Source organism: Neltuma alba, unplaced genomic scaffold, assembly GCF_004799145.2.
Source record: "Neltuma alba isolate B1F8T4 unplaced genomic scaffold, ASM479914v2 tig00012012_pilon, whole genome shotgun sequence".
NCBI classification, from domain to species: domain Eukaryota; kingdom Viridiplantae; phylum Streptophyta; class Magnoliopsida; order Fabales; family Fabaceae; genus Neltuma; species Neltuma alba.
This window is the reverse complement of record NW_021636583.1, coordinates 74,343-97,789: the sequence shown is the minus strand read 5'-3', so window position 1 is coordinate 97,789 and position 23,447 is coordinate 74,343. Positions and strand designations below refer to the sequence as shown.

The 23,447-nt window shown below is 35.1% G+C and overlaps 2 protein-coding genes and 2 pseudogenes across 2 annotated transcripts; all 4 read right to left on the bottom strand.

The window, feature by feature from the left end:
* Positions 1–352: 352 nt before the first annotated feature.
* LOC114721151 (G-type lectin S-receptor-like serine/threonine-protein kinase At1g11330) lies at positions 353–2,025 on the bottom strand. Its single transcript, XM_028906969.1, is given in 10 exon segments — positions 353–656; positions 659–680; positions 813–928; positions 931–962; positions 1,050–1,134; positions 1,137–1,236; positions 1,239–1,294; positions 1,453–1,663; positions 1,768–1,917; positions 1,999–2,025. Coding segments are annotated over 10 exon segments (1,083 nt in total). The 3' UTR covers positions 353–372.
* A 271-nt stretch (positions 2,026–2,296) lies between these two features.
* On the bottom strand, positions 2,297–3,642 carry LOC114721150 (G-type lectin S-receptor-like serine/threonine-protein kinase At1g11330; annotated as a pseudogene).
* Positions 3,643–3,667: 25 nt separating this feature from the next.
* On the bottom strand, positions 3,668–4,427 carry LOC114721149 (thaumatin-like protein 1; annotated as a pseudogene).
* Positions 4,428–15,826: 11,399 nt separating this feature from the next.
* On the bottom strand, positions 15,827–22,028 carry LOC114721148 (glutathione S-transferase 2-like). The gene is made up of 6 exons (XM_028906968.1): positions 21,947–22,028; positions 21,754–21,844; positions 21,568–21,624; positions 21,295–21,380; positions 21,111–21,182; positions 15,827–16,078 (listed from the first exon to the last, which is right to left on the bottom strand). Exons 1-6 carry the CDS (start codon positions 21,947–21,949, stop codon positions 15,827–15,829), a joined length of 561 nt encoding a protein of 186 aa, XP_028762801.1. The 5' UTR covers positions 21,950–22,028.
* Positions 22,029–23,447: the final 1,419 nt, after the last annotated feature.

Here is a 23,447-nt window from a genome sequence, read left to right as displayed (position 1 = left end):
CTCATCTCACAATTGCGTGACTGGCTGCAGGTGACCAGTTCTGTTTCATTATTGTGATAATGTTAGAGAAACTTTTGAGTAAAACCTGAATGGATTTAAACTGGAGGTGACCAGTTCTGTTTCATTATTGTGACAATGTTAGAGAAACTTTTGAGTAAAACCTGAATGGATTTAAAATTGCTAAATGTTACAATTCGTACCATGATTTCAGATGGAATCCTTATCTGAGAAACAGAAATTAAATTAAAAAAGAACACAAAAAATGGGGAAAGCACATGCATAGCACTAGATACATCACACCACCAAGATTGTAACAACTAGGAAGTTATTTATCAAAACTATGCTATTTTTACTCATAGATTGGTAATGTTGCTATCTGCCTTGTATGTCACTAATACTAACTTCGTTGTTAGAAAATAATCTTTGATTCTCTTCTGGGGTCAATTGATTCAATATACTCTGCCATTGGATGAACGCAGGTTGCCTTGGAGGAGGAAGATTGACAATCTCACTATTAAGCATAGAAACTACAGTGCTCATACCTGGCCTCTCTATTGCAAGGTCTTGTACACACAGAAGTCCTATGTGTATGCACCTCAATATATCCTTCTCCAGGTTTTGATTAGATGTTTTCGGGTCTATTAGCTTTACAATGTTCCTTCATTCCATAATTTCCATGCCTAAAACACATAACAAAAGAATCATATATAATTATTACCTTTGGAAGCCTTAGAGCTGAGAGTAAAATCAATAATTAATAATAGAACTTTCTAATTAGGTATTTAGGAAGTTAATAAAAAGTAGAGACTTACAAATCCTAGAAGGCTAAGAGAGTGCTCATTATTATAAAAGCTTGAGTTTCTTCTTCCACTTATAATCTCTAGTAGTAAAACTCCAAAGCTAAACACATCTGATTTCTCTGAAAATATCCTTCCATAGCATATTCTGGAGACATATAGCCACTGCATATTTTGAGTAAAACAAATAATTGTTATAGTACTCACTAGTTAGTATGCTACTATAATATTAGATAGGGAAGGAAAACTTACTAGGTTCCGACAACTCTTCTTGTGTTAGCTTGATCTTCACTTCCTTTGAAAATTCTAGCCATGCCAAAATCTGATATCTTTGAATCAAGTTCTCATCTAGCAAGATATTACTTGCCTTTAGGTCCCTATGTATAATTTTTAGTCTAGAGTCCCTATGAAGATAAAGTACTCCTCTAGCTACTCTACTACTCCTTCAATAATGACAAAACGCTTTCCCCAGTCTAGAAGTTTGCTTTTCTCTGGATCTACAATAGTAGAGGAGAGGGTTATATAAGTTTTGTCCATACCATAAAGAAAACTCAAATACCTGTAAGAAAGACTGTTACAAAACAATGTTGTCTTGTTCCCTTAATTATGCATATGACTAGAAAGAGCTAGAGCATAAGGGATCAGAAAAACCAACCAAAAATAAATGCATCCAAACTTTTATTTGGCATGTACTCATAGATCAACATCTTTTCTTCTCCTTCAATACAACAACCTAAAAGTTTTACGAGATTACGATGTTGAAGCCTGGAAATGACAATCATCTCATTCATGAATTCCTCTTGTCCTTGTCCAGATGCTCTTGATAATCTCTTAACTGCTATATCCTGACCATCTTGGAGTGTTCCCTTGAAGAAAATCCCATTAAACAGTTGTTACACATAATGAATTTGATTAAACTGATTTTTTTTTTTTTGCCATTAAACTGACTAATAATTCATGAATTAAATACCTTATAGACAGGACCAAAACCGCCTTGCCCAAGTTTATTGGTCAATTGAAAGTTGTTTGTAGCCATTGCAACCTTTTCAAAATCATAGACCAATAACTCCTGGAATTTAACTTGTGACAATTTTCCAATAATATTGCCGCTTGTTGTTGTCTACATTTGCACCATCCCTTTTTAACAAGACCTGTTTGCTATGCCGTTTTCCTGCTGGTCGTATGAATTTAATGTATTTACAGGGAGAAAGAGATGGAAGTGCTTCATTTGAAAAATGTGGAAACATGACTAACCAGAAGACATCTACCTATATGAATATTGCTTTTGAAAATGCCTTATATATTTAAATCCTGAATGCCTATGTCATTTTAAAAGCTAATAGATGTGGTAGGATTTGAAACTAAGATGATATGAAAAGGAATAATACCTGAATGTTTTGCCTTCCATTTCCATAAGAAGCATGAACAAGTGACACTGATAATGATAGTTCCTATTACTGCACAATGATAATGATGAATGTTCTATGCCTCTTCTTATCGTGATGAAAGACAAAGGTAAGGAAATTCATGCCAAAAAATAGAGTTAAAAGAACTAAATTTCAAGTATTCTAAGAAAATTTAGATACCAAAGTCTGACTTGGCTGCACGAATATATAAAGTCAATTCCTGCATTTGAGAACTGTTGTATGTCAATTAGATTTTCTTTCCAAGTCATACAGCCAAGCACTGAATTATATGAATATGCTTTACAAGTGCAGTTTCTCCAAGCAATGGGTTCTACATTCATCTTCTGAATGAGATGATTGTTCTCCAAAGTTTGGTGCTTTAACATTTTGCAGATGAAAAAGGTATCTTCCCTTTCCATTGAAACTCCCATTTTTCATTTCCTCACATCGTCGAGTTGATTTCCCACACAACCACCTGTCCAATTTTGTCTATTCCATTCCTCATTATTTCTTGGTTCAAACCCACTCAAACAACTGCAGATTGGTGCGCTCTTTGAATTGCAAATTCCGAATTCCCCACATATACCATAGACATCACACAATCTGAATTTTGAAAAAGATTTGTTTCTAGCCATCTCCTCTTAGTATCATCCCATTGTTTATGTAATAACTTCCCTTTTGCATTCAAAACAACTATCTCTTTGATGTCAGACCCATTTGATAACCTAACAACCATCTCGTCAGCACCATTATCATACTCGGAACTCATCCTGAGGACTGTTGTAAGGCCTTGGCCATTCCATGGACCACTACGCCAATAGGGGCTAGTTCCATTCCATATGAACAGTTCTGCAAAATTTAGTTGTTCTAGGCTCATAGAAAAATTGCCAACGGATGGATCAGACTGATTTTTCCATGCTGTTAACTTTTGTTTCTCCCTGCTCTTTCGTTGCTTGTAATTTTCATGCTTGGCAACAATGTATCTGAAGGATGCTCAAAACTTTGCCATATGGTTTTCGTCAAGTTATCGGTTAGGACAAGGTTTCCAGAATCTAAAATCTGAAAACTAGTAGTAGATGAAATATTTGATACATTTGATGACCAAATGGTTTGGTTTTGCCCATCTAATACGATAAGATTGCCATCTTCAGATACCTTAAAATTCCTGAAGTATCCCTTAATGGTCGATTTCTGTTAGCTGCCCATACAATAGTTGAATTGGACATGTACCAAATTCCCACATAGCGATTTGTGGAATTTTCTGGACTGAAGAACCCTAGTGTGAACAAACCCCCTTTGGAGCTTATTGTATTTGGATCCTTGATGTAATGAGATGTTGTGATGGTTTCCGTGCATGATGAGGAGCCAGAAGTGTCCCAAATCTGTGTAGGGTGATTCACAAAAGGTGATATTATAATCTGCACCTTGACACGGGACATGCTTAGATGATCGTCTTCCGGGTAGCTATAGGCATGTTGGCAAACGCTCTTGTATACTTCTGCAGAAGAGGAGGGCTTGGCAGGCCTGTTGGGCACAAGTTTCATAGCCATCTGCCGCACAAGGGCCCCTGCACGCCACCACTTTCCATCTTTGCTCATTACCCTCAGCTCTGAAGGGCATAGTTTGATCATATCTGCCAGACAATATGTGCTCTTGCATTCTCCACAACCACCGTGAGGAACAACCGCTACAGGAACATTGAACCCACCTAGCAAGCTCACGTCATAAAAATCAAGCCCTTGGAATTGGCCAACAGAAATTTCTATCAATGTCGCAGGTGGTGTGCCTTCCCTGCCTTTGCATTCCAGCTTCTCGGAGCCACAGTCACCGGTGACACAAGAGAAGTTTCCAGTGGAGTCTTGTGCGCACTGAGTTCGACCCCACAAACGGCCAATCCAAGAAGTTGGCACAGAGATGATCCTAGACTCACCAGTTTTAAGAACAAAACCGGTGGTTGATAATGGATTATTGTCACCACTTGAAGCAATGCCTGGCCACACTGTGTAGCTGCATTTGTTAACCACTGTGAACTTTGTTGAGGTTACACCTGCAAAAGGAATATCAAGAGACATCAGGCTCAGTAGTGTTACCTTTGCTAGTCTTAATTTCCACTTATGATTTACAATTACCTGATATGGATTGGAGAAGGGCTATTGAAAACAAGAACAATTGTGTTGGCTGATCCATGTATATATGATCATAAAATCTGTATGTTCATAATAGAGAACAGGCTTATATCTCAGCAGAAGCACAGCATTGGAATCTTCAGGATGCTAGCGCCGTGAATGAAGGATCCACTTTGTTTTTATAGTTTTCTTCTATAGGTCCCATCTCTTGAGAGTTAGTGACTAGTCAATGGACTTGTTTCCTTATAGAAAGGTGCCAATTTTGACCAAATACTGATTATAAGAAATTAGATGAAGTAACGTTAACGGCGGCATCAATCCAAACGTAAACCCCACGGAATGGGACCTATTGTTTCTTTTACTTCAATATGTATCTCCTCCTTTCAATATTGAAATAATGGATATAAAATTTCAGTTCAGGCAAATCGACGTTATATAAGTGTCTAATATGTTTTTGTTTTTATAAACAAGAGTGTGATTATTGAAGGCATTTTGCTTTCATCCTAAAAATAATAAGAGTAAAATACATTTACCTTGTATTAGTTTTTCAGAGTTTAATTTTCATACCATTGAAATATTTCATTAAAAATTATAAAATATATTTTTATTGATTAATATTTGGGATAAAGAATTAAAATGATTAATCTTCCCTTATATTTTGGTTGTTCATAATAATGTTATTTTTTTAAAGGATTTTGAGCTAAATATTCTTATATCTCGGTCTGTCTACATAATTCTCCCTAAAATTAAAATACGCCGTTATGAAGGAACCTAGTAAGGTTTCAATTTTTTAAAACTTTATGCTAAAAAAATTTAAAATATCGAGATCATAAAAAGCATTTAACATACAAAATTATTTTAAAAATCAAAGATACGCTATGTTTTAGGATATTTTATCGTCAGATTTTGAAAATATGTCAAATTTCAAGAATGTTAACAGTCTTCGTTTAGTCAATAGCCATAAATTTTACGAAATATAAAAGTAACTTTTTAGAATTTAATGATAAATTTCTTAAAATCTTTTAATGATCGTAGTCTTTCATATTTGACATAGAAACCGTGTAAATTTTGAAAGACATCAATATTTTTGTGGACAAAATGACACGATTGTTAAGATACATGAAATTTGTGACAAACCAACTCTGGTCCATGAGTTTAGGCGGTCCGCCACAAAGCGCGTTTCTCTTTTGCAATATACAAGTCAATAAAGCATGCCCAAAAAAAAAAAAACTCTCACTAGCTTTCATAATCAATCATCAATGGTTACCACTTACCAGGTCACTTTCAACACCTCAAATACTATTGGCTTCTTGTAACAATGGGCTTGCTTGATGCCTTGTAGTTACATTATTTTATGGAAGTAAGTCTACAGATTTGTTTGTAATGTGCATGAACAAGGGACGGCTGTTGTAAGTAGTGACTGGTGCTTTGGGCGGTCTCCCATCACTTGCTAGAGCTTGGACCTACTGTCAAATCTAGATTTTGTTTTTTTGGGGTTTTTTGTCTTTGACTGTTCTAGGCTTTTTACTTATTTTATGTTTGTTGGGGCATCTTAGTTTTATACTTTCTATTTGTGGTAATCTTTTTTCTTTTTCATTATACACGTTTTCTCTGTTGTTTTCTTTTTCTTTTTTTAATCAAAACTGAAAATCTATTACTTCACTAGAAAGAACACAACGAAAGAAAACATCAAAACTAGCCACCCTTCATCACCTCTCCACCTCCAAATGTCTTAAAGGTGGAGGATGATCAATGATATAAAAATTTCCAGTAAGCCGTGTGATTGCTTAGCTAAGTAGTTAGCTGTGGCAATCCTATCCCTAGTAGCATGATGAATCAAAGCTTGCCAATCCCTAAATACATAAAACAAGCTTCATCAACAACATCTCTAAACAGATGAGATCTATCACATCCTTTAGTAATCATATTAATAGCTTCTATACAATCAGTAAAAAAGTTCAATCTTTCTATAATCCCGATTCTAATAGAGGCTTAGGCCTTTGATGATGCCAATTACCTCAGCAACGGCTGGGAAACGGCTATGAGTTTACAACTATAACCACCCAGCCAATTCCCTTTATCATCATAAATTGTTCCTCCATAACCCACTTTGTTCATCATCTAAAACAAATCCATCCGCAAGGCCTTGAACAAAACCTTCTTTGGGATGGTGATTAGCAACTTCCTGTGAGCAAAAATGGTTATAGAAAGACCAATTCATTAGCATGTCTTGGTCTAGCAAGCTCTAAATAGACTCGGCAAGACTGTCTAATTCTCTTCTGATGTTCCTCTATCAAAAAGTTTGTTACATCAGGAAGTCCATATATCCCAACATACATATCCAAAAAGAATGGCCAAGAGATCTTTTAGTGAAATCTTTGCCATTTTCATGTTGTAAATTCCATTTAACCCAGTTAGCGCCTAGTAAGTCCGTAAAACAATTCAGCTTTGATGGAGATAAAAAAAGACCCATCTCTCCTTAGCATCTACACAGTCCTTTATCATATGCATGGAGTCTTCTTCTTGATCACATCCAAAGGGATATGTAGATCTGTTATTAATGCCGTAATGCTCCTCTACTGCACTACATTGTCTGCTCTTTGTCAAGTACCTAAAAAAAAAAAAAACAATATGCACATTTGATAGGAAAACAACCATTAGGAAAAAGTTTCCATAGGAATTTATCCTTTCCTCTCTCCTCATATGGTGGATGTACACAAATGATCCTTTCAAAAACCAGAGACTAGAACCATAATTCTAGTTTAGTTCTATCCCATTCGCCCCAAGGTGTAATGTAGTCAACAACTCACTCCTCCCTATTTATCATGTTCTTAAGGCCTGGCACCAAGTCTATTAAGGGAACATTCAATGTCAACCAGTTATCCATCCAAAGAACGTGTTAAATCCATTTCTAATCTTCTTCCCTAATCCAGATTTGAAGATTTCCCAAGTGTGATAGATACCTCTCCATGTGAGAGAGGAGTTCCTTTTCTTTTAGACGTCCAGTATCGAAAGTTCTTCACATCGAAATTTCCCTTTGAGAACTCTAACCCACAGAGCTTCTTAATTAGTGAGAAAGTCCCAACAGAACTTTATAATAAAAGCTTCATTTTGCTTTCTAAACTTTCTTATTCCCAAGCTACATTCATCTTTAGCTTGGGTAACTTGAATCTATGCAAGAAGATACATCTTTCTCTTATTTCCCTTTTCTCCCTGCAAAAATTTCTACTTTTCTTCTCAAGCTCACCTAAGAGTTTCTTGGGAAAAAGCATGGTCTACATATGGTAGGATGGAAGAGTAGAAAGCAATGCTTTAATGAAAACTTCTTTGCCTACTAAATTAAGACAACTTTTCTTCTACCCTAAAAGTTTCTTCCAAGTCTTTTCTAAAATTCGAGCAAAAATAGGAGTGGACATTCTTGGAGAAGTAAACTTACAATATTTCTTTGCCCTCAAGACAAAATTTCTCCATACAAGCTAGCATTATATCCACCTAGCTAGTAGAGGCCTCCCCAAAAAGAACAAAGTCATCTACAAAAAAAATAAGTGAGATATTGCCATACCTCCTTGGTTAAGATAAATAGGTTCCCACATGTGCTCCTTTAAAGCATCCCAAATGATATGGTTCAGTCTCTCCATAAAGTGAAAATGTAGGGGGATATAGGATCTCCTTGCCGTATCTCCCTCGACAGATTAAATTAGTTAGTAGTTTTTCCATTCCACAAGACTCTAAAGTAGGAGCTGGTGCTTCGCACATCTTTTCTTCTAACCCGACTGTCTAAAAGAGTATCCTGTATAAAGGACCATTCTAACTTATCATAGACTTTTCCAAATCAACTTTCATTGCCATCCATCATTTTTTTCCTCTTTATTTCTCATAGAATGGATTATTTCTTGTACAATAATTATGTTATCACTGTTTTGCCTACCTGAAGTATGATGCCCCATGACCTTCCCTATAGTGTCTTTGAGTCTTCTACTGATCACCTTTGTAATTATTTTATAACTGACATTACAAAGAGAAATTAGTATAAAATCTTTAAGAGTTTTCAGATTCTCTGTCTTTGGAATAAGGACAAGGTTAGTGTCATTTATCTCTCTGACCATCTATGGATTGTAAAGAAATCTTTCACCAAATTGCAAGTTGACACACCAGTTATGTGCCAAAATTCATGGTAGAGGAAAGCCTGAATACCATCTAGGCTAGGGACTTTGAAAGCATCAAGCTCAAAAGTTGCTATTTTGATTTCTTCGTTGCTCCCCTCACCGTTAAGAATCAAAGATTCCTTTGCACTAAGGTATAGGAATTGAGATTGTGTATTGGCTCCACAGTTGTTGTTTATAGTACTCCATCGCCTTATCCTTGAGAGTTTGTTGATCAAAAACCTACTCATCTAAGCAATTCTTTAATGATTCGATTCTATTTCTTCTTCTTCTTATGATGGCAAAAGTGTGAAAAATTTACTCTTATAGTCGTCTCCCCATTTCAATCAATGGCATCTGGATTTCTGAAACCAAATTCTTGAGCTAGGACTTTATTGTAATCCTTCCAAAGGTCCTTTTCAAGTTTATTGTAATCCTTCCAAATGTCCTTTTCAACTTGAACCAAATATTGATTATCTTTGTGATTTCTGGCCTTTTCTGCTCTTGGTAATCATTTGAAAATATTTTGTTCTTTAGTATTTAGACTTCCCACTTTATTTTTGTCTCAATCTACAGCCCCCTTATCAAACAGTTGCACCTTATTATTCCAATTTCTTTTACCCTAACATTTCTCTGCTAATTTATCAAACCCATCTTCCACTAACCAAGCTACTTGACAACAAAAAGGTGGTTTAGGCCTCTCATAAGTATCTGGGGCATTTTGGCACATAAAAGCCTTGTGATCATATTTAAATTTGCTAAGATGATGGACTTTAGTAAGAGAAGTATAGTTCCATTCAGTGTTTATAAAACCCAGTCAATTCTCTCCTTCAACATATCTCTTTCCCATGTGAATCTATCACCTACCTAATCAACATCTATTAATTGGTTATGATGCATACAGTCACTAAAAGAGTCTATGGAATGGGAATTTATCCCAGATCTAGCCTTCTTGTCATCACTCGTTAAGTAGGTGTTGAAATCACCTGCCAGTATCTAAGGTCTACTCAAAGAAGTATTAAGCTTTGTGATGTCCTCCCAAAAGGGTTTGAAGTTATTGGTGGCAAGGCTCAGCATAGATATAAGTTAACCAAAAGTACTGATCACCCTCTAACAAATTAACATTAACATGTAAAAATTGGGTTGATGAAGTGACATACTGTATAGAGCTTTCCTTTGCATTCCAGAAAAGCCATATCCCTCCAGAAAAACCACTAGATTCCAAACAAATCCACTTATTGAAACCCAATCTTCTTATTATTCTATTTCCCTTCTAGCCACTGATTCGTGTTTCTACCAAAACAAGGATCTAGATTCTTCTTCCTTTCATTGCATCTCTTAATCTTTTGAGAAAGTTTTTTGAGGTAGCACCCAACAATACCAAGTCAAAATATTCATGAAAAAAGACCAAAAGAAAGAAGAAATTCACGGCATTTACTGTTCCATTGCATGTGACTCCATTCTTTCATCTTCTCTATTCGAATCATCTTGCATCTCATCCTGTGTCTTGAACTTAGTATCATTTGTATCACCAAATTCCCTTGAATTTTTGAAGTTTCTGTTAGGTCTGGAGGTTTGAGGAGTTAACGAATTTTCCATCAAAGTCTTGTGATATAGGAGTTACCTCTGCTTTATTTGATTTTCGTGTTAACATTCACTAGTCATGATGTGTTTCCTTTTGAATCCTGCATAGTAATCACTAGGGGCTGTTCATTCATGTCTAACTTTCTACATCAATTTTCTTATTCTAAATTGAGTTTTCCATTGTTAAAAATTGATCCAAATATGAGCTCATATGTCTAACCTAATTGCTTCTTTTTAAAAAATAGGGATATAATCTTGGGCCCTATTCCTAGGCTTCTACTTTTGCTTTCCTGTTTTTGTCACAAGACTCCTTTTAACTTTTTATGGGCTGGGGCTTTTCCCTGTGAACACTAGGGTTTCTATACACCCTCTGTTGTCGCACTATTTTTTCACCTCCCTCCTGTCTTTGCATGAAAACAAAGCCGTCATCTTGGGGAATGCTCTGTTTCATGCCACTTGTTTCTTCATCCTCAAAGTTACTTCTAACTTGTTCTTTTACTTTTCCTATTTGCCTTTATTTCTTCTATAGGAAAAACTTCTCTGTCTTCTTTCTTATGCCATTCTTTTGCCCATAACCTGTTCTTGGTAAAAATTTCTTTCACATCAGATGGGATAAGCGAATCATTTTCCCTCAAAATATTAAATCCAGCGCCTGAGTGCGAACATTGCTCCTTAGACGTTAACTTCATTCCTGCATTTAGCTTAGGAGGTTGTTTTTTCTTAGTCTTAGCCTTATATGGTCTTATTCTAGTGGGTTTTTTTTCACTTTCATCCACTCTTTGTACTGTTCATCTATTGTAATACCTGGTGCACTGAACAAGTTGTTTTTAGTTCACAAAGAGTGGTTTTGCGTTTGTTGAGAAGCAGCCAAAAGGTATTTTTTTGGTGTTTGGTTTTTAGATTTTGCATATAATGGGCATTCCTCTTTATTATGCCTATACATACCAAATTTAAAGCATATGATTTGCAACCCTTCATACTCCACATTGTACACTGTCTTCTTTATTAGGGATCTTGATTGGAATCACTTAATTAGATCAACTTCTACATTGACTCCAACATATTTCCCTCTTCCCATAGCCATAATGTTGTTGTCACAATGAGCCATGGTATTAAGGTCTACCTTTGGAGCCTTCCCTATCAAATTTCCTAATTCCAGCATGCAATCCTTAGATTAACAATGCATCGATAAAGTAAGAACTCTAACTCGAATTGCTAGTAACAATACGGATTAAAATTGGGACTCTACCTTTGGCAGATTGGGACTCCTCCTTTGCAGTACCAGATAGTGTCCTTAAATGATCCAGGGCCATCAAAAAGTAGTTTTGTCCTTAGATTTTTGTTATCAGTCCTGAAGATATAATAGTTGTTAGGTAAATCAATAAGCTCGATGCCATCCGCCTTCAATAGCCCTCAAACTCTATCTCGCATCATCTTCAAATTCATCATTTTTCTGATGAAGGCAATTATTAAAGCATCCTTCCATGGTTTATATAGTTTCTTCAACCTCTCATCAGACATATTAAGCTTCATTAATGTCTCAAGCAACTTCTTTTACTCCTCTGATTGGGATGGGGCTACCTTTTCCTCGACTTTTAACCATTCCTTCATTTGTTCTTCAAAGCCTATATCATAATGTCTCATCCTTACCTACTAGCTTCGCCTTATAAGAAATCTGGCCCTTGGTTGGCATTTTTGTTTATTTTTAGGTTTGGTATACCCATCAACTTGTCCTGTTCCCATTCCACTTTCATTTTTGGTTCTTCTATCGCTTCTGATAGTTTTCTTCCTTGGTGACTTCTTTCATCTCCACGTCCCCTGGCATTCTTTTAATCCTTTTGCCAATGAGATCTTCATCCTCCTTAGACATGTATGTTTCAATTCCATTATTCGTTCCTGGTGTGAACGACAATCCCTTGTGCACACCCTCTTTCTCACTCGCTCTCTTTTCCATCTCAAGGTCCATGTAGTTTTAAAGCTCTCTGTTGATTTCTGTTATGGGCTTCGTAGCTACTCCTCCGATCTTAAATATAAGACCCATTTTATTATTTAGAACCGGAGGAATACATACCTTGGTATATTAGTTGTCAAAACTTTTTTTATGTATCATTTTATTTAATTATTAATAAAATTGTCTTTTATAAAAGAAAAAAAAAATCAATAATCAATGCTATGAAAAAACTGAAAACCAATACCTAATTCATACAGAATCAAATAGGATTTAGACTAACAAAAAACTGGTCATTCACCTTAAAACTAGTGAATCAAACAAGTAAACAAACCTGGATGACCAAATAAAAGGTATCAGAATATATTAAAACTTTCAATCTTAGATGTACTAGACATGTGTCAATTAAAACGAGTTTATTCATGTGTATGCTAATCTTTGCTATTTCAATAAGAAGAACAAACTATTCAATGTTGTCCAAAATTTGTTTTCCACTCTCTTTTCCCCATGTATTTAGAACTCTTGAGTATTTTTTCAAATGCACCCAATATTCTAAAAATATGTTTCATTCAGCACCATGAAATTTTTTTTCCAATATTTTCAGTACTCATCTTTCATAATTTTAGTACTTCTTAATACTTTTAATAATTAGTTTTGCAATTTTTCCAGTAGTCATTTTAAATATTTTTTATATTTATCTTTTATATTTTCAACCCTAGTCCTTAATTATTTTCATTACTAAAAACCTGGAAAATAAAGTACCTTCACTTAATAGACGTTTTCCTTACAAGTGTCTTGCTTGACGAGAAGGAAATACTAGGTTGCATGTTCAAGCTGGATTAGCTGCGTATGATGATGCTTGAAGGCTACAGCTTTTTGCACTCTTTGGAATGAGCCCCAAAGTTTACTGTATTTTGGGTTTGCTTGTATTTTCTCTTTTGTTGTTTCTTTCTTTTTGCACTGGGGCTCCACAAATGGGTTGTAGTATAGAATTGTTTGATAAGCCTTTTATAATGTATCATTTTATCTGTTTGGATAATATAATTTGACTTTTTATAAAAAAAAAAAAGGAAAAATGACAATAAAATGGTGCATCAATTTTGAAAACCCTAAATAGTTACACAAGTTGAAAAATTCTCAATTTATTAGATCCATGCAAATCTTTTAGAATCAAAATACTTGCTAGATCACACAGTGAACGACATTATTAGAGTTGTTAATCTCATTACAAGAGCCGTGAACTGTGCTGTTAAAGTTGAAAAAGAATCTGACTTTCACAATTTCCTGAAAAAGTAGGTTGCTAATTATGTTACCAAACTTATTAATACCTTTATTGAAGTTCTCAATTTATTAGGTATTTAAAAATCCTTTAAAATCAAATTACTGTGTTAGTAGAGTTGTTAACCATATTATTAGAATTGGACATGACTTGTTGTATGCAAGTTACGACAGAATTTGCTTTAAAAGTAAACATGAGTGGTATAATTAAATGAACATATCACTATTTGGCTTTCACTTACATATCACAAGTTTTGAAGAAATTAATGAGTGTATAAAAAATTAGCAATTTTTCAACTTTTGTAACATGGTTGAGGAGTTATGTGATGGTATTGATAAGTTTGGTAACAAAATTAACACGTTTTTAGAAAATTAAGTGAGATTTTTTTCAACTTCTTCAATAACACGGTTAACAGCTCTTGTAATGATATTAACAATTTTAATAACATTATTGATCATGTGATTTGAGAAGTTTTTGACTTTGAAAGATTTCTAAGTACCTAATAAATTAAAATTTTTTTAATTTTTGTAATGTGATTAACAAGTCATATAATGGTATTAAAAAGTTTGAGTTTAGTAACAAAATTAACGTTTCAAAATAGAGAAAATTAGGGAGAGGGGCCCAAAAAAATAAATTTTATTAAAAAAGACCTTAAAATCTAATTATTTTAAAGGACTAAAATTTAAAATATAAATTTACAATTACAAATAATCTAACTCCCTATATTCTTTCTAATCCCATCTAAACTTCTTAGCATTTAATCACGGATTAAAAGGTCCATTCGTCTTTTCCTCTATCAGTATCGCTTTCTTTGTAGGTAGAGCTTCCATCTGTAGCAGCTAGCTTCATGTGAATTTGTAATGAAGGCAAATTAAAAGGATTCAACAATTGGCGACAGCTGTTCATTATATTCAGATCATGTTTGTTCTCCCTTTGATTTGTACGGTTTGTTTTTCCCTTCCTTTTCTTTCTTTGCATAACACTGTCCATTTTCTTGTATGGATATTAAAAACTTTGAATTACTTGGCATGGGAATATTGTGAGAGCTCTTCGATTATGGCGTGATAATTTGAATTCGTGAATGTTTCAATCTCAAGTGGGCCCAACATTGTCGTCTCTCTTTCAAAGCAATGTCAGACCACTTTGCTTAAGCCTCTTTGATTTTTTCCCCCCAAGTATGGGTATTTTTTTATTAGAGGTAATCTTATTCAAGATACTATTGAGGATTAAATATGAGCATTTCTCTTAGTAAAGAATCAAATCTTAATTTTCTACACTATGAGGGACTAACTTCTCTAGTTTTCTTCTCACTATGCATAGTAAATAAACACTACTAGAAAAATCCTTTAAAAACTACTAGGAAAAAAAAATCGTTTAGATTGGTTAGAATAAACCTTTTACACCGGAGTGATGACTGATGTAATTTCCATTCTTTTAATACTTTTAGTATGCAATTAGAAGCGCTACAGTTCAAGTGAATCATAAATTAAGCCCACAGACTAAAATCTTACATTTTGATTCTGAGATTACTATTCATTTGGTAATTCTAGTTTTATGGTCTAACTATAAAAATTCATAATTAAATATAGAAAAATCATATGAAGGTATTTAACTCTTCATTGAAGTCTATTTTGATTCATTCACTTACTCATTTGTTCTAGAAAAATGCACAAACTTGTATTATTCATTTGGTAAAACTGTACTATTTAGATTTCTTACCTTAAATTTTGAAATCCATAACTTTTAACACATATATCCTCTTGAAGTGATCTACTACATTTAAAGATTAGGATGTTTACTACATGCTTATGAAATTTTATGGGCAAATTCAATCATTTGTCTTATCAAAGTGCCGCCACAATTTCACAGCTCCAGAAGTACCTTTTTAATCCTCAACTAATCAAATATTTAAACTATGTTGATTAGGAAAGCATGCAAATCCATGCTCATGCCTTCTTACACACAATTATACATGCCAATGGCAGCATTATACATAACTACAATACATAAATGACATGTTCTTACAATCACTCCCATATAAGGAGCATTATTACATAACATAATAACACATATTTCTTTAATTCGCCTCATCAATCTTCTTACTTTACCCCATGCATTCTTCCCCATTATCATTATACATATGGTTGGGTAAGAGACAGTGATATTAAGGAGAATCTCAGTAGCAAATTTATCACTCAAGCAAACACAGGAATGCTTGGAATCATAAGATGCTTGCATATAATCTTTCATGACATAATGACATGTTTTAAACTATCATGCATCATTTTCAAAACACATAGGCTTATGATAGGGTTAATATCATTTTTGGTCCTCACACTTTAACTTTGTTTTGGTTTTAGTCCCTGAAATTTGAAGTCAATATTTTTGGTCCCTCAAATTTATCTTGTTTATAACCATTGGTCCCTGTAGTTTGAAAAGGACTTGGAGCTGGTATTAACGGTGTTAAGTTCACTAACACCTTTTAAATTGCTGATGTTGACTGCTGACTGGGCACGCTCATTTGCTGACCTGGATATGCGACTTCTATATGGAGGGAAAAAAAAGAAGAAGAAGCCAAAACACCTTAACGCTGTCGTCATCTTCTTCGCCGGGGACGGCACCATCTCCTTCAGTGTCCGTGTTAATGCCGATTTCGTCAAGCTCCTCTAGCTCCACAAGAAGATGACGTCGTTCCTTGCTCACTGAAGAGGATGATGAACAGCATCCCCTAGTCCTTTGCCACGCCTTGCGTTTAAGTTCTGATGAAGGTAGTTCCACTGTGTCTCTCTTCTCTCTCTAAAGAAGTCGACGGTGTCCACTCCAGGAGGAAGATGATGAATAGTGGGCTCTATCATGGGTGTATTGAAGATATGTACTGCTTCCTTCATGTATTTCTTTATTTTCTTGTTGCTTCCTTTTATAATTTTGGTGGTATTAACTTGGGTTTCCATGACATCAAACTATGTTTCTTCTTCCTTTTTTTTTTTGGCATTACATCAAACTATGTTTCTGGGTAATATATGTTGTGTGGGGCCACTTGTCGCAAAATTTCTGCATCAAAGGTTTCGTGATGAACACATCAACTCGAGCTGGTGCCTTCATTTACTCTTGCTGTATGTATATTTGTGCATGTGTTTTTGGGCTCTTCAGAGCAATATGCATTTTCTGATTCGAAATCAACAAATCTCCAACATGAGGTTGATTTCAAGCAAGTTGACAATGGGAGGGACTGGTAAAGAATAATAAATTATAATTAATTAAGTATCATGGAAGTTGGGTTTCATATGGACATATTGGAGGGTAGTTAAGTTTTTTTTTTTTTCATTTTTCTCTTGCAGTAGGGATAATTTCTTAATATAATCCTTTAAGCGTTAGTTGCTTGCATGATCTTCTATATGTTTCCATTTCTTAAAAACGTTCCTGTTCGGAAAATGAAAGGTTTATTATTTTTTTTTTTTATGGCTCTCTATCTGGGAATCTTAGAGCTTCTCCCTAACCCCAACATCCTTTGTCCTGTCAGCGTCTCTTGTTTAGGATGATGAACAGTAGCTGCCTCCAGCTCACCCACTCCTCCTCACCAAGACAATGAACAGTAACCGAAGAGAAGCACCCAATTGGTCGGAATCCACTTATCGATTTCTCAAATTGTGTTAAAGCTGGCAATTACTTCACTGTTCTTCTGCTTCAACCTTCATCGTCCAGAGCAGTGACGGCCTGTAGAGAGGAGAACAACCACCGTCTTCTTCAGTCTAGCTACCACGGTGTTTTGGCTTTAATTTTTTGTTTTAATAAAAAAATCACATATCCAAGTCATCCTTGCCCAGTCAACAGTTGACACCATCAATTTAAACAATGTTAGTGACACATAGGCAAACTTAACACTGTTAATATCAACTCCAACTCCTTTTCAAACTACAAGGACCAACGGTTATAAACAGAATAAATTTTAGGGACCAAAAGCATTAACTTCAAATTTCAGGGACTAAAACCAAAATAAAGGCAAAGTGTAAAGACTAATAATGATATTAACTCGCTTATGATATATCTCAAAATATAATCACATGATTAATGCATGATTTCATATAAACACAAAATATATCAAATATATCATTTCATGCAAGCAACAAGCAAACATATAAGAGTAAGGTAAAATTTGCTACCTTTTGTCTTTATAATATTTCTCTTACTCGCTTTTCTTCTAATATCCAAGATTCTTGAACAACCTTATAAATCCCTTTTTCTGACACATCATGGCCTTAAATACATATACACATTATTCAGTACTCTTGTTAGAACCATGAAAGTAAGTGACCATTATAACTTGACCTCTTGATCTTGAGCTCAACACATTAAACTCAAATTTTTGGTTTGTTAATCCAATCTTTCTAAAATCATTTCTATATACCATTCCTATATAACTTTGCATGTAAAATCCATTTTTAAACTCATTCAACAAAATCCAACCCTTCCCCTCAAACTAGGTTTAGTTGAAACATTAGGATTTTTAGGACAAAAATTTCATTTTTAATTTTAATGCTTCCAATCACTTTCCTTTAGTATAACTCTACACAATTTTATTTGGAAGCATCAAATTGGCATTCATGAAACCCTCTTGGCCGAAACATGCACGACAAAAAGGAAAGTTGGATTCATTCCATTTTTATCACAAAATCACTTAATTACTAGTCTTTTCTACCTCTTAATCATTAAACCAACTTCAAATCATTCTTAACATGCTTTATGTAAATTTGACCAGCACCAAGACTCAGGGTTTCTTACTTCTATAACTTATCAAATACCATAAACAAGCTCAACAACATCAATAGCATCAACTAATTTCACTGCTTGGTGATCCTTTTGTCCCTTTCCTTCTTCCTCTCCTTCCTTTGCTCTTGAAAATTTTGGCCTCTCTTTTTTCCTTCTCATTTGGCTGAAAATTCCTCATCAAATGGAAGGGAGAGATATTTATACTTAGAAACATTATATTGTATTGAAATATAATTTCAAATCCACCTCTTTTGTAAAATTACCATTTAATCCCTTAGTCTTTACCTTTAACCTTGCATGAAGTTACGAGTATGAGGTGTCATTCTTATGGACTCCACACATGACATTTAACTCCATTAGAATCTCATTTGAAATCCACTTTTAGAAACTTATTATTTTTATTCTCTTGTTTTATCACATAGCCTGGAGAAATTATCCACTATGCGTAACCTATGGATCACAGCATTAGAAGAGAACATGCATCAGGGCCTACATCGTAGTTTTAGACTCAAACTCCAACAACCCCCCCCCCCCCAAAAAAAATCCGTCTTTATTCTTTTCGATGGGGAGGGGAATCAAAAGACTGAAACAACAGAATTACAGAAAAGGAGAAAGTGATACAACTTAAACATTGGAGAAAAACACAATCATCCAGTGAAGATGTAATCTACAGATCCATTTGCAAACACACACTAGACTTTGATCCGTTTGCAAACAAACACCGTCTGGTTGGAAACCTAGATAATAGAGCCCTGTATTATAGCTAGCTGGAGAGCTGACCCCTCTTTGTTCTTCTGTATACTCCCATTGACGAATTTTCTAAGGGAAAATGACAATAAAATACCACTTGAATTCTAAAAGGACAAATAAGGGACCTGAATAAGCAAAATGACAAATAAGGCACTGGGTACCAATCTGGAATTCATATTTTCGGCCAAAAGACCAAAACGCCCTGATGAATGCGGGAAGACTGAAAGCTGAAAGTGAGAGAAAGGAGAGAGGAAGACCGACGCAGTGAGAGAAAGGAGAGAGGAAGACCGACGCTGATGAAATGCGGGAAGAAGGAAAGAAGAATGTTGGAAATGCTATTATCTTACTCCTTCGCATCACCATTCTGTAGAGATTGTTGATTTTGGTTGTGGGAAAGAGGATTTGTAGTGAGAGAGGGAGTGAACCGAAGCGGAAATCAGCAAGCAATTACGTAACGTAACTGCTGTGATATGCTTGCTGGTTTTTGGTAAATCCCATTACGTGAATGGTAAATTTCACTATACATGTAGTTAATTATGAATTTTACAAAATACATATTGTGATTTATAACTTTTGTAGTGAAAGTGACTACTTTGTTAATGGGTTTTGCAACCTGTTTTCAGGAGATAAACAACTTGTTTGTAAAAACTAATAAAAGTGACAACTTTTGTAGTCACGTTGAATTAACTGGTTGCAAAAGCCATTTAAGAAGTGGTCATTTTCACTATAAAAGTTGTAAATATCACTGTGTATTTTGTAAAATTCAGCGTCAAATTTTATTGATTTTTAGAAACAAGTTGCTCATCCCCTGAAAAGAGGTTGCAAAACTCATTTAAGAAGTGGTCATTTTCACTATAAAAGTTGTAAATATCACTGTGTGTTTTGTAAAATTCAGCATCAAATTTTATTGATTTTTAGAAACAAGTTGCTCATCTCCTGAAAAGAGGTTGCAAAACTCATTTAAGAAGTGGTAATTTTCACTACAAAAGTTGTAAATATCACTGTGTGTTTTGTAAAATTCAGCATGGAATTTTATTGGTTTTTAGAAACAAGTTGCTCATCCCCTGAAAAGAGGTTGCAAAACTCATTTAAGAAGTGGTAATTTTCACTACAAAAGTTGTAAATATCACTCTATGTTTTGTAAAATTCAGCATGGAATTTTATTGGTTTTTAGAAACAAGTTGCCAATTCCTTGAAAAGAGGTTGCAAAACTCATTTAAGAAGTGGTAATTTTCACTACGAAAGTTGTAAATCTCACTATGTGTTTTGTCAAATTTAGTAGGAAATTTTATTAGTTTTTAGAAACAAGCTGCCCATCCCTGAAAACAAGTTACAAAACCCATTGAATAAGTGGTCATTTTTACTACGGAAGTTGTAAATCCCACTATACGTTTTGTCAAATTTAGCGTGAAATTTTATTAGTTTTTACAAACAAGTTGTTTATCTCCTGAAAACAGGTTGCAAAACCCATTAACAAAGTAGTCACTTTCACTACAAAAGTTATAAATCACAATATGTATTTTGTAAAATTCATAATTAACTACATGTATAGTGAAATTTACCATTCACGTAATGGGATTTACCAAAAACCAGCAAGCATATCACAGCAGTTACGTTACGTAATTGCTTGCTGATTTCCGCTTCGGTTCACTCCCTCTCTCACTACAAATCCTCTTTCCCACAACCAAAATCAACAATCTCTACAGAATGGTGATGCGAAGGAGTAAGATAATAGCATTTCCAACATTCTTCTTTCCTTCTTCCCGCATTTCATCAGCGTCGGTCTTCCTCTCTCCTTTCTCTCACTTTCAGCTTTCGGTCTTCCCGCATTCATCAGGGCGTTTTGGTCTTTTGGCCGAAAATATTAATTCCAGATTGGTTCCCAGTGACCTCCTTGTCATTTTGCTTATTCAGGTCCCTTATTTGTCCTTTTAGAATTCAAGTGGTATTTTATTGTCATTTTCCCATTTTCTAATCCAAATCCACAATTTCAAATAATTGCATTTGTCATTGGGGACGTAGATGCCTTCTTCCGCTAACTCTGTGGTCACAATTTCTTTCAAAATTTCACAGTTGAGGCCTGACTATTTTGTCTAGAATCTCAAAGCAAAACGCCTTTAATCTCAAATTTCCATTACATGATCTTTTTTTTTTTTTTTTTGGGAGGGGGCAGATGGTAGAGCATGCTCCCAATTTCGCTATAGTATACAGGAATCTATCATCTGGATTTCATATTACACGGTAAAGTTCAAAAGATGAGTTGAACTACGGGGGTAGTTGTGACCTTTTCCCAAAATAATGGAATTTATACCTGAAAATTGATCGTTCTTTTCTGTAAATCAGGAGGAAGCAATGGACGCTGAGTAAACTCATCCTCCAGATACTGCATGTCTATTAAATCCATCAACAACAAAAAAAACATGATTTAAGAGCAATGGAAGAGGTTATAGAAAGAATTTGCAGTTCCGAACTCCAAAGGAAAAGCAGATAATCACCATAATGATGGCCAAAGAGTCAGAAATTACAAAGTCCCCATCCACGAGGACGGGAACAAAACCGACAGGATTGAGCTTCAGGAAATCTGAAATGCCAAAGCAAAACAGTAAGACAACAAAGCAAATTAAACTACACTAAACCCACCCACCCACTAATCTGTCAACTCCCTGAACTCACAAATGATTATACTAACATCACTCTTTTTTGTGTTTGTTGCAATTTTTACCATTATCAAGGACCAAATTGGAGCAATGAAACAGAAGGAAAAAAACCAGGGTGAGAGTGTTCTCCCTTCAGCAAGTTGACTGCTTTGTACTCATATTTAATCCCTGAAATCAAGGCACACTAAACTGATAAAGTATTCGAGCAAGTAGGATTTCATCCACACAAAACATTTACTTGATGAATTCAACTAAAGTAGGGACAGCAACAGTCTTGTGTTTGTCTGTATTGAGTACCTTTCAGGTTGAGAGCAATTCGGACTCGAAAGGCGCATGAGCTCCACCAGTACGAATACAGCTTTAGCTTATTATCACCACTTTCAGTTGCCTAATGACACAACAGAAATAAAAAAAAAATCAGCACTCTCCATATTTTTCTCAAGCAGGATTTGACAGTGAGGGATTGTTAATATGGGTTAACAGAGGATACCATAGTGATCAGTGAAGTGAAACGCCAAGACAGGAGGATATATGATTATCCGATTAGGCCGAATCTATAGTTTGCCAACTGCACGGGGAAGAAATCAATGCCAACCAATATGTTTGCGGTGAGGTCAAGCTTGCGAGTCATCTTCTTCTCTGTAATGATAATTTAAAAAAAAAAAAGACTGAAAGCGAATTAAATCCACCAATTATGGGTGCATTCTTCTTTGTGATTAAACAAAGCATAAGGAACGTAGAGAAGTGACTCACGACAGGAGTCTGAGGTACCCAGAGGAGGGAGAACCCGGAGAGGTGTGGCAGCTGTACCGGCCTAGTTTCCTTCATGCGGGCCCATTTGACATTATTGACTTTTTGTTTCCTTAAAGGGTATGAGTTTTTGATATTTTAAATTTATCTTCATTTTGATTTTAATCTCTTAATTTTTAAATAATAGGTTTTAATTTCTCAAAGAGCCAAATATTTTGGCTTTTTATTATATTATAAGGATCAATGTCTTAAATGAAAAGAACGATTAATGAAGGTAAAAATAAAAAAAATAATATTAAAAATTTCAGCATATTATAAATATATTTTTGGTACATATTATTAGGATTTCTTTGTAAATAGGAATATGACATATTTTTTAAAAAAGATTCATATAAGATTAAAGAGATTAATGATGATAGAGATATAACATATCTTCAATTAATTTTGAGGCATAAAAGAAAAAGATTATTAGCAGCCAACCATTTTTTATATATATAATTGAAATGTATTGTTTTTGTGAGATTTTACTATGAAAGATTATTTTATTTTTCCAAACTGAACAGATTAGTTATATAATGATGAACTAATATATATAAATTCAGGCCGAAAAAAATAAAAAATAAATAAGTGAAAAAAGGGAAGGGGAAAAAAGGGGGGGGCGCGGAAGAAGCGACCAACGGCTGTATTTGTGTGTGGGTATTGTTCGCTGGGAGTCTGGGACGTGGCTTCATGGAAAACTGGTCTCAAAAATAGCACAGTGACGGAGGAGAAGGAAAAGCTCTCTTTAACTGAGGCGATACCAGAAACGACGTCGAAGAGGAAGGAAGAATGGCGAGTGGTCGTCCATGGCGGTGGTGCGAGTTGGAGCTTCCACTGGGGCATATCAGGAGAAGCATTTCAATTGGGGAAAGCTGTGTGCAGCCGTGGCCTCTTTGTGATGGCTCCTAACTGTTGGGACCCTCTTTCTGACACTCTCACGCGCCCTCTCCGTCTACCTCTCTCCGGTGATCGCTCCTCCCCTTCTTCATCTCTGTTTGGATCCGTCATCGTCACCATTGCTCAGCCGTCGCACCGTCCCAGCTCACTCTTCGAGTTCATGCCACCAGCTCCATCTCTCCTCAACAACAACACGCATTACTGGTATCACCACTGATCAATGCTCTTGAACATTACTTGGGAAAAACGCACCCAAATATTGCGAATATTGTTCTGTTCAGAAATCCTTTGGTCGCTCTTTCTAT